Raw genomic sequence first — 12,282 nt, 5'->3', positions numbered from 1 at the left:
CGTTACCATGGAGAGCGTTGCCATGTGACGCGTAGTTAACAGGAAGACGCTGTTGCCTGGAGGTAGCAAAGGGGAGAGACATGGAAGATAACTTTCAGCTTGGAGAAATTGGAACAGTAAAAAACGTGAGTGACTCGGAACATCGCAGAGAAGACAGCAAGGTTTAAGAGGCAGAAGTAACGATAAACTCGTGGGCTGTAAATAAAAATAGAGAGCATAAAGTACCTGAAGAAGAACCTGTGAGCAAGGCTATTGCTAGCTACATAGCATTTAAGCTAACTAATGAAACGTCAATATTAGCAAGTCAGCGAATAAGATAACTAAGCAACAAACCTGTTAGCAGCGGAGAGACATTACCATTTACAGTGTTTAGAAAATAGCAGCATGAAGGTGTGTCTGCGCATGTAGCTAACGTTGACTAGCTAAGTGGTGCTAGCTTTAATTTCCTGTCATGCAAAGCACGGCTTTAAAACTAGCAGATGCTTTGCTAAGTTGTATGTTTTAATTCTTTTCCCACTGTGTCTGCTGAACTCCAGTGAAAACGTATTGTGGTGTAACTATACTGTGATTCAATTGCTATCAAAACCTTTCTCTGGACTGCTTTGACACAGTGTTGGAAAAACTAAAGTAAGGGTTAGGCTGGATATTCGACAGCCGTTTTCTCCAGTCTTCTTACCTAGTCCCACAGACTATCAGCATTCAGAGGACAGTTAGCCCTATCATTTAACCTCAGCTGTTACTCTTAGGGACCATCAATTAATGGTCAATACTGTTGATGTGACAAAACCAATGTTATTTTCAAGTGAATGAGTCCCATGACATGGAAGCTGTTGAAAAAACTTAAATGGTCCTCTATTGAAAAAAATTGGGACATCTGCACATTGTGACTTTAAAACATTATATTGCACAGTTAAAGCAATACAAATCACAAAGTCTTTGGAAGTGTTTTGAAGAGCCTGCTTCTCTGGCTTTCTAATATTAAAATCTATTTGAACATTTTTTGAATTCTGCACATTTCCCAGGTTGCAAAGTCTGGACGAAGAGCTCGCCTTGCAGCAGACCAATCCTCGTTCGAAGATTCTCGTTACATAAGGAAATCCTCGACGTCTGCTTCAATGGGAGAAGTATGTAAACATATAATAGTAGACACTTAGGGGCATGTTATAATTTCACTTTACCATCATTTTCATCAATATGCATTTTGGTTTTGTCTCATACATGAATCACATGAGGACTACGAGGTAGGTAGCATGAACAAAATTGGTGACTTTGCATGGCTTCTGCTACCAGACATCAACTTTATACTATTTTACACTCGTCCGCAAACACTGATCTGTTCATTTCAGCTGTTTGGCTTTGATATCTCATCACCTCTCAAATTAAAGCACACATCGTATCACAGCTTGACATCCACAATATATATTTTTAATAGAGGGCTTATTAATTCACAAACATTTCAGTTACATTTTTCCCTGTTTCAAAGCATAGAAAGGATTTTTTGCTACTCTTCTATTATTATTATTATTATTATTATTGTGAATTATGTGTGTAATCACTCTGATGATCTTGCATGAAATGGAAAGTGTCCCTTCATACAAGCTCTAAAACCCTTTAAAACTTTAGAGTCGCAACGCTTAGTTATTGTTCTCTTGTAAATTGCCTAATTGAAACACAAGCAGATGACATCACTAAAGTCCCCATGAGTCTACCAACAATTTTTATAAGTCCTCTGCCCCTTTGAGTCCGTGCAGAAATGTTGTTGTAAATTGTTCCTTGTGATGTCTGCCTCTTAAAACAAGTTGCTAAATTTAGACTTAATATAGGACACAAATATATGAGAGAAGTCAAATCTGAGGACAGTGGAAATATATCAAATAATTTCACTCCACTATCATTGGCATTTATGGAATCAGTCACATCTCCTAGATTGGCAAACTGTAAACCAGCCAACATTCCCAAAGTAAAACATTCCAGCAATGCTTTTGCTTTAGGCTAATCTACCCAAATTAGGCCAACTTCCCTAATGTATGAACCAGTATTCTCGCGCCCTTTGTGACCTGCTGTGCACATGCAATACATTTTTCCAGAGTGTCGTGCGACTGGGTGTATTTATTTGCAGGCTTCGTTTATCAACCCTGGCCTCGTCTGCCTAAAATATCCGACTGATTGGTCACATTCCTGACGTCCTTTAAAACAAAGACTCATTTGCTTTTATGGGCTCATAGGGTTTGGCCACCACAAGTCCCTTGCCCTAGAGACCATCAGAGAATCCTGAATTAGAGCCTTCAAGAGCTAAGTTAATTGCCTTTACAGCCATAACTATTTTACTAGGACTGTGAAGTTCATATTTGGTCATGAAGTATTCAAGGCACAGATTTGTTTTGTTTCTCAGGACACTTATGGTCCTCTCCATTTTTTCAGGCTGAAATAACTGTCACAGGATGGATTTATTACGCTCAAAGACACTTGACCTTACTATCTTGTCTGTCATGAAAATTGTTCACTGTCAGAAATACCAAACAGTAAGAGGAATTTAACAAACATCACTTGAAAGAATGTGGCGTAAAATGACTCAATTGTCGTTATGGCAATCCCCTTTGTTCTTAATAAAGAGACAGTTACTAATTACAGGAAGTTGAGGGAGCTTGTTCAGACTCAGCTCTCTCGGTTAATGGTAATATACAGCGGTGCAGAGTGGCTCCCCCTCCCTCTGCCCTGCTTAATGGCCACATTCAGATTTATAAATGGCTTTGGTGAAGGAACCAGCCATGAAAGATTATTTCCTCTTTCATCATAAATGAGAGGAATTCTTCACGAGCACTTTGTCCTCTACAGACCCAATTTAGTAATGAGAAATGTTGTGCCTTTTTTTTCCCTAATTCATTTGTCTAGTGCCCACCCTCGTGTGCTCGGAGGAATTCATTCATTCAAGCGCTGGTCTCAGGGTCCCGGTCTCAGGATCGAGATGCTTACTTGGTTTACTATTTTCAGAATCAAAGAATGAGAGGGAGAGAGTCATTTTTTTCCTCCTGATCTATTTTAGGGTCAGACTTACAGGCCCTGGCAGTTCCCACACTCTGCCCCATACGTTTGGTGCTGGAAATGGACGGTATTGAAAACTATAAAAATAAACAAGACAATGGAGTGCATATAGACGACTGTGTGCGGCACATACCGGGCTTATTGTTTACTTTACATGAGCTTTTTGGTAGCTTGAAACATAAATATGAGGGAGGTGAACCCCCAGTTTAAATGATCCCCAAGTCTTTAGAGGGACAATTAAAATAAGCATGTAATTGTCCTTTACATTAATGCTAATCTAAGAGCTCTGTTTCTTCTGTTTTAGGCAAGAGGGTCACATAATTCACATTCAAAGTCACATTCCCTTTTTAAAAAGTGTTTTTTTTCTTACAAAATTAAGCCGTTAACAGTTAGATTGCCTACAATTTCAGTTGTTTATCTTCTATATGTTTGAATAAATAATCAACAAAGTTCTTTTTATTGAAGTTCTTTCTTCTTTTAGGGTCCTCCTCCTAAACCGGCCCGGCGACAGGGTGGCTGGGCAGAAGAAAGCTCCGCGTCTGGTTCTGCCAAGTACGTTTCTCCACCTTTTACCTCCAGCTCCTGTAGCTACACTGAAGGCAGAGACAGCCGGCTGTGGTCTCGGGTTTATGTGTTATTAATGAACTCTCATGCTGTTGAATGAGCTTATTTATCAGTGCATATTTGGCACTCAGGCTGTGAATCAACAAGGTTAGAGGGAGCCTGTCTGAGCAGCAACTATCCATTCGTCTTCATCTGTGAGCAAGGCGGTAATTGACATGGTTAATGCATCAGCCACAGGAGGGCACTGTTAGTCAGCTAGCCACTTCATCACAAGGGTTCAAGCCACTTAATCACCCCTTACCACTGCAGGCTGCTCTTTACATGGGGAGCACAACACTGAGAATTTACAAAGTATTTGGAACAGATGGAACATGTTTCCCTCAGCTTTCGTCTACCACTTACACATCTAAATCTATATACTGTACATGACTAAATCAACTGAGCTAGTGTGGAACCACCTCTCTGCAATGCTCCTTTTCTCACTCTGAGTGGAGGTGAGAGCATAGGAGATGCATTGAAGTGAACACACTGAGGCAATTGTGCTTATTTGCGTAGTTTACTGCACTGATAGTGCAAGCAGGGAAAACAGAAAACTCAATAGATCTTTCCTTTCTCACAGAAGGTCAGCGTGTCGCTTCTCTGCTTTTGCGTAACCCAGCTTGATTCGCAGTCTCAAAGCGATTGAAATACAGGAGGTGTAAAAGGGTTTTGCGCACGCATTGATCCTCTCTGAAACAAAGTAAGTAATGGTCCCCCCTGGAACCGGCAAGGACTTTTCCCTTCAATGTCACCCCTCATGCTCAATCACCGCCGCCCTCCTCCCACTAATCCCAGCGCAGAATTCCCGGGATTTGTCGATCTATCACTTCTAATTGACACTAAATGATCTGTCAGTTTATTGATGAACCTTTGAAACCAGGTTGTCACAATATATTTTATCCCTAACAACTTTTTCCAGACAGTTTTACCATGTCTATCGCTTTGCCTTACATGAGTCTTAATCAAGGGGCCTGTAATGTGTCTTAAGTGTCGCCACCCCCACCCCCCAGACAGGACACAGTCCAAGGGCAGGCAGGTGGGCTCCCTCAGCTCCTCTCTGCCCTGCCTGCTTGGACTCATATAAACCTTAGGCGCTGTTGGTCCACACACAGCATGGAGAAGACAGATAAAACAGAGTAAACATTTTAGCTGACAATTGGTTAGTAAAATGTGTTTTATGTCAATATTCCGTTTATTAGTGGTATCTACTCAAAAGGACATTGCTCTTAGGCTGGTTATGTGGATTTTCTAGCAGGCTTTATTCTTTTTGAGTTTGTTTTGCTGAATTTGAATGATATCTACTCTGCTTGTCAAGTCAAAATGTATTTATATGCCCCAAATTCCCAAATCAGATTACCCATAGAAATTTTACAGTAAACCATTCATCAAACTCCTGCAGGAAAACCCTTTTAATATAAAAAAGTAGCCTAAAGAAGAACAAGGGACCCCTTTAATTGTGAACTAACAGTTCGTATTGAAACTGGTTTACAGGTGCTGCTTTTGATATAGAAGCTTTGATTTTTTGTAATCAAACTTGTTCACAATCGGTTTGCCTTCATGGTGACGTCTTTACTGCCTCATTGTTTTTGGAGCCCCTGAATTAGCCCCTGACTTTGTATGCATTCATTTGAATCCCAAAACTGCTACTTAGGTTTTTGATGCGCACCACTTTTAAATACTTTTTGGATGAATGTACATTTATTTCGAAGTTTGTATTCATCTAAGATCAGTAACCTTGATTTCTGGCAGTATGAAAGGATGAAAAATGACAGTAGAAAAGACTATTGCTTTACAGGATGTGTTACTTTTTAATCCAGTAGGGGGCACTACTCAACCAGGAGAACCAGAACCAAAAGCATTTTGCATCAGGAAAAAAGATAAACACCTCTTATACAAATGTCTAAGCTACTTTTTTTAAGTACATAAAACTGACTTTCTTTTAAAATTAGAGTAATATACTTCTTAGGTAATAATAATACTGTTTTTATTAGATTTTATATGGGATTGCTACTTTTTTTGGATGCTTATAATACTGTGTTTAGGCAGAGGTGCGGTAAAACAAAGTATCTAGGTGTCTGGCATGCTCTGTTCAAGCTGGGCTGTGTAAAAGGACGAAAGTCTGAAAAGTAACCAGCACGAGACGAGGCGAAGTCAAAACTACTGGAGACCCCACTTCGTCTGCTATGCAGAATTAAAGTCATTAAATATAGAAAATAATGTATTTATTAAAACCCCTCTAAGGACTGTGCCAGGACTAAGAATATATAACCAGTCTTCACTGTGTATAGCTTGAGTTCTGTGTGCAAGTAAGGGAAAATGTTAAATAACGTGTGATATTTAATTTGTTTGACATTTGTCTATTCTGCTGCTCCACAGATCTTCAAGAAGGCCTGCAACTGAGGATCTGGAAGAGTACGTTCGCTCCATATTTCATTGTTTTCCTGCACATGTGATTCAATGCTGGTTACAATTTTGGATAAGGTCATCAAAATGTTTGTTATTTTGCAGTAAAGTGAAAACAGCGCTGCACTTTCAGATTGTCCTTGGTTGCGACTAATCCTTGCCTTCCAAGAACAATCACTTAACATGATTAAAAACGGCGTGACTGAGTTGTCATCACTTTTATTGCTGTTAGGAGCCAAGGTTTCCTGTTATTCCATTTTTTCCCCTACCCCCCTTTACATCATTCAGTGACTAGAATAGACATCATGAGGAGAGGCAGGTAGAGGACGAAGTCCTCTATGTTTTACTCATCATCGCAGTTGGAGCCCGGTGCCTGAATGGCTGTAGTGAGACAGAGGCTTTGTGTGTGAAAGTTGTTACCCGGCAGAAAAATCCCTTATGTTGTGCTCCTGTCACAACTGCCTTGTCTCAGTGATACTTATTCAGACTGCGGCCCCAGCCGTGTATTTTGGAGGTGATCTTGTCTCTAGCTTGCAGATTGGTTACTACACAGCCGTGTCTTAGAGCACCATCAGTGCTTTTGAAGGAGAGTGTTCAGAAGTCCTGTCAGACTGTAATAAGTCTTCTGAATTCCAACAAAAAGACACAAAACCAGCCAATCATCAAAGCAAAGAGGCCCAGGATCCCAGTCACACTCTCCTTATGATGACCTCATCATCAGGCTGCATTTTGGAAGCATTAAATAATTCATACTCTCACGCTTCCTGTTTCTACAGCCGCCGCTTGCGACCACAAACTCCCCAGGGATCAGATGATGAAGGAGGTAAGAGCACCCTCACTATCCTCCACTCTGTGTCCCTCCTCACGGGCAAAGAGGAGCCCTCCAGTGCTTCCACGGGCACATTCATCCTCTGGAAGTAGAGCAGATAAGCAGGCAGTCAGATCATCACTTTTCACTGATGCTCACACTATATTTCTCCTTGGATCCAGCATGGATTTATCTGTTGGAGCTCTGCATCTGTGTTCCTACTCTTGACCAGTGCGAGACTCTGTATAAGCACGGCCCCTTTGATGACAACGACAAGTGAACACGCTCATTAAATATCTATTAAGTGATGGGGAATGGTGTGGCAGGAGATCAGTGTTTCCTCACTACTTAGAGCAGTCACAAACACACACACATGTACACATTCATGCACACAGTGCGTCTGGCAGCTGCTGCTGAATACAGATCTAGCTCTAACTGAGTCACCTGAGGGCCCAACTCTGCGCACCACAAACAATGTCAGGACTGAGGAGGGAAATTTCAGCTGAACCCTGCCTGGAATAATTGTTCTGTTTTGCGACGGCAGGCAGCTGGGGAAATAGGTTCAAACTGCCTTAGTAAAGAAAGGTTAACAGGATGAAAGATGTAGTTGACACTGAAGGACTCTTACACATCACGTTCCCAGTTAAAGTGATGCCATTTATGAAGAAAAAAAAATCATTTAAAACCCTTTAATGTTTATTGAGTATTGTAAATATATTAATAATAGAATCAAGTAGAATACATATAATATAAAACACTGAAGACATAGGCACATTTATAGAATGAAAAACAGAAGTTCCTCTCATTGACGGGATGTGTTTTTAGATATCTAACTTTTTATAATTTAAAAAAGTTAATGAGAACCATGAAATAAAAAACATGTCTCATTATTATACAATGGAGCAACAGTGTTTAATAATCTGACTGCCGTGACGTAAATCTGGCTATATTTCCCACAGGTTGTATTCTATTTTCATTTCAAATCTGAACTTTTTATTGAAATTGGGGAAACTACCATTTAAAAAAAGTACAATTCTCTCAAAATATCTTTCAAACCCTCAAAGGAAATTGAAATGTACTGATGAGTCACAATGATTTTCACATAAACTGCAGGGTTTAAGGTACCATATTATACTGTACATCTCTATTATATTATATGTATACACACACACACACACACACACACACACACACACACACACACACACACACACACACACACACAATGTCTGTCACTCTGTGTGCTGGCTCAAATTGGCAGTTGAATGAAAGTCCAGCGGTTTGGTTCTCTTGCAGTAAATGCCGCCGGAAAGATTATTACTCTGGTGAGGGAGACCTCTTAATACAGAGCCGGAGGCAGGGGCATTGGAAATTACAGTGCTGAGGGTTAGTGAGATAGCCCCTGCGATCTTGATTATGTCCCCTACCCTTATCCCTTATGTCCACTGGCTACACACACAGAGAGAGAAGGCTAGACCAGTCCCCTGCTCCCATCTTCCCATCAGCTGACCCCACAGCTTCCTGCCGGTCACAAAAACACTCATCTGTTTCATGTCTCGCTGTCTTGCTCTTAGTCGGTGATGTGTTAAATATTTTCCCACAAGCCTTCCAAATGTATTCAGTGCCTAGGTAATCATTGGGTTGGCCCCCTGCGTGGATTATAGGAGCCCAAGTGATGTAAAGAGCGGTCCCATCTCGGCAAAGGCGCTGACTGGCGCGTGCCTGCCGGGAGTATGTCTACATTCACAGCAAATGATCCTCTTTTGATATTTACATGCTTCAACGAGGAAGCCGGACGCAAGCGGGTAATAAGGATACGCGTGGCCTGCTCGCTGCCAGACAAAAGCCACCTTGATACATGTCCAGCCCAGGGAGGATGTGAGTGTGGGTAACGCAGGAGGGACTGCTCCTCCTGATAGAGCTGCCCTGAGCGTCTGAAGAAAACAGGGCTTGTTTGCGGCTGCTTTGATGCCCCGCTTGACCTCCAGTAATAGGTTGAATTTGAAGCTCATTTAAAAATGTTGTTCCTTCTTTCACTTAATAATAGACTTTGCATATAGACCCATATGCCTCTGTGCTTCACTTTGAACTCTCGTGAAGTGTGTTTATAATGCATTACTGGCTGTAATGAAAAAGTGTGGGTGTGGAGGGATAGACAACCCAGGAAGCTGTTTGCAAAGAGCCGGACAGCAAGGCTTTTTGATGTCATTGCACTAAGACCATTAAATTTGATTGGGGGTCCAGGGGGGACGGATTCTGCTGAACGCTGTGCTTTGTAAATGAGAGGACAAAGTGTCACCGCGGCCTCATGAATATGAAATACCCGCGCCCGCATTTATTTGGATATCAGAAACACAGATGAATCTTGTCAGCGGCTAAACGAGCGTGGCATTTTTAATTTGGTTTAATTAAAAAAGAGAAAGAAATAAGTTATCATGCTTTAGTTATCGTGTGAAAGTTGAGTGTTCAAAATCATTTCTCTTCCTCTCCTCCGTCGATAACTTTCACGAAGAACTGAAATGTAGTGCTCCATCTAAAGTGGATGTTTCTTCAACTCCAGTTTATTTAGGGGATGGTGATGGTGACATAGATGCCACGATATGTCCTCACATCAGATGCACACTTCCATCTCCTCACCTCTATTTAGCTCCACTATTGACTTTCCCCTCAGGGTGCAGTACTGTGGTTAGAGATTACTGACAACCCTCTTCATGCAGTCCAGCTCTCTTTTTCTATCCATCTGTTCTTCTCTCTCTCACTGTCAACACTCAGTTGTAGAGCTAAGGATGTGCAGTCTGCTGCCCCCCCACAAAATATTGTTCAGGAAATTCACATCCCACCCAAAGTTATCACATTTTCAGACAGATGTTTTTTTGTGAAACAATTGTTCCCCATTGACTGTTTTGTACAATCTTCTCAGGCTCAACAGTAACCTCTAAAATGCCATCACACAGTAACGTCTCATTATGAGAGTCTTTGAGCTCCTTTCAGTTTATTAATTATCCAGTAAATCATGTTTTGATCCAGTTTTTCTACATCCCTTATTATGCCTCTTTCATTTCCCTGCTCCGAAAAATGTCCATCTGAAAAATGCTGTGAAAGTTTGCCCTGTCCTTCTTGGGAGTGGAGCGATCCTCTGTCCTGTTGCGTTTTGCCAATTAAAGTGGGTTCCCACTGTTTGAGCAGCGGGTTGGCGGCTCCTGGCACTGCAGCCCCTGCCAGGCCGCACTGTGACTTCCGACCCCACACAGATGGGCCCGCAAGCAAATACTCTTGCACATGGCTGGATGCCGCCCCAGTCGGAGTGGCAGAGTGGACACGGAGGTCGGCCTGCCGGCCACTGCGGGTCCTGGGGGTGGGTGGCGCTGACAGGGCCCAAATGCTAAGGTAGCAGGGGGTGCTTTCTGGGGAGCCCCTGGCCAGCGCCCCTCTCACAGCAGGAAGAGCTGCCGCCTCGCCTCCTGAATATTCATGGCCGCATGGCTATTGTGACAGGGCAGCTCTTATGAGGATGTAACCAGAGAGAGGGAGGGGAGGAAGTGCCACACAGACATGGTCACACATACACATGTTCACACACAATGTGCAATCCAAGCAGCCGTACTCAGGGGATTTACCACATTTTTCATAAATGGTTGTTGGGCTGCCAATCGGATAATCTTAAATGTTGACACTTTTTTGAAAATGTTATCATATCATCTGCTAAATGCTCTGGTCTACGTGGTTTTGGTTCTCAGATATTCCAGTAATTCCAGACCTCGACGAAGTGCAGGAAGAAGATCTCACCATGCAGGTTGCAGCTCCACCGAGGTACCTTTCTGACACAAACTTTTTGAAGTTCATGGAAATATTGGATTTAAACACAACACACACACACACACACACACACACACACACACACACACACACACACACACACACACACACACACACACACTCACACTCACGCACACTCACGCAGCGTGTCCCCGTGTCCAACGGTTAACCTTTGTCCGTGCTAGGACATTAGATCAGCAGCCTGCTCCGGTGACTTTGATGGTTACCCGTCCTCCACTCGTGCCGTTGCAGAGTGTCTTGCTTTATCGGGCTGAAATGGAGAAATAACAGTTGGGTGTGATTTATGCAACCCTGTTACCAGGGTCCCTACTAACCGGGCCCTTTGATTTACAGGGCAGTGAGAGACACGCCGACATGTGTCGAATATGTAGCAAGGCTATGACAGCGGTGGAGGTTATTAGGCTGGGGCTTGCTCTCTGTGCGAGATAATATCCACATTGAACTCATTGCAGGGGCAATGTAGCGTGTAATGTGCAGTAAGTAGGACTGGCATGCACTGCTAGGCCCCGGCCACTTTGAGAGCCCCCCCACTTAATTCCAACCCACAGATAAGCAGCTGGGTTTCAATTTGAAGCGTTTACCACTTGGCAACAATCTCCTGCTCTCTGTGGTCTTTGCTTGAAGTCTTGAAGCTTCGTTGTGCACAAACTTCTGCAAAGCCACTTCTGTGTCTTGGTTTGCATGTGTAAGCACTGCAGTCAGTAAGGCTACTGTTATCTGTGACGTGTTTTCCTGATTGAAATTAAAGTTGGTTAGTGTATCTAATGCGTATTCTGACCTTCTGTTACCCTGTTAGCATGCAGGTGAACCGGGTGATGACCTACAGAGATCTGGACAATGATCTGAAGTATTATTCTGCGTTCCAGCCCTTAGTAAGTCAAGGGCATTTACTTTCATATATCTATGATATTCTTCTTGTCAATGTGGTTAATTTTGCAAAGCACATAACCTCTGTTTGTGCAAGCCAAGTGAAATGTACTGCGATCTTTCTTCAGGACGGAGAGATTGACTTGAAGCTCCTCACCAAGGTTTTAGCTCCAGAGCAGGAGGTGAAAGAGGTGAGTGAATTTTTAGTAAATATAGCTTGTGAGCTCCCAGCGAATGCATGTCCAGCTGTTTCTGGAGCACCAGGGGAGGTTGCCACTCTGTCTCCCAGGTAATCAAGATTTATGATGTGTACATTAACACCCTCTGCTCTCCTTCCTCTGGTCTCTGTTCCCCTTGTTCTCTTTCTTGGGATGTCTCCCCTCTGCCTCTCTAATTCTTCTTTTCTCCCCCTCTTCTGCTCTGCAGGATGATGTGAGCTGGGACTGGGATCATCTGTTTACAGAGGTGTCCTCAGAGCTGCTGATGGAATGGGATCAAGGAGAGAGTGAGGATCAGGCTGCGTTGCCTGTATCATGAGGAAGATGTTCAGACTGGGACTTTAAAAGGCTCCACTGGGAACTGACTGAATGTCCATTACACAGAGGGCCAGTGACTTTGGTTATATTAACTTTAATTACTGTTTGTTACCCAGAATTTATATTTTGTAAAGTGTATATACAGTGTTTTTCGTATTTTCTAAATAAAGTTCACTGCGCATTAAA

The 12,282-nt window shown here is 42.5% G+C and overlaps 1 protein-coding gene across 2 annotated transcripts; it reads left to right on the top strand.

Moving 5' to 3' along the window:
- Nucleotides 1-12,282, top strand: LOC134881093 (intraflagellar transport protein 43 homolog A). 2 transcript variants are annotated; one of them, XM_063908224.1, is made up of 10 exons: nt 1-125; nt 1,023-1,125; nt 1,222-1,241; nt 3,524-3,594; nt 6,022-6,057; nt 6,825-6,871; nt 10,594-10,666; nt 11,490-11,565; nt 11,689-11,751; nt 11,987-12,282. In XM_063908224.1, the coding sequence occupies exons 1-10, from the start codon at nt 81-83 to the stop codon at nt 12,095-12,097; spliced, it is 645 nt and encodes a 214-aa protein (XP_063764294.1). In that variant the 5' UTR covers nt 1-80; the 3' UTR covers nt 12,098-12,282. The 2 variants fall into 2 exon arrangements, with proteins under 2 accessions (XP_063764294.1, XP_063764295.1); XM_063908225.1 differs by lacking the exon at nt 1,222-1,241 and having other exon boundaries at nt 1,023-1,124.

The sequence above is a fragment of the Eleginops maclovinus genome, chromosome 19 (genome assembly GCF_036324505.1).
Source record: "Eleginops maclovinus isolate JMC-PN-2008 ecotype Puerto Natales chromosome 19, JC_Emac_rtc_rv5, whole genome shotgun sequence".
Lineage (NCBI taxonomy): Eukaryota > Metazoa > Chordata > Actinopteri > Perciformes > Eleginopidae > Eleginops > Eleginops maclovinus.
The sequence above is the reverse complement of the archived record's forward strand: the minus strand, read 5'-3'. Positions and strand labels throughout refer to the sequence as shown.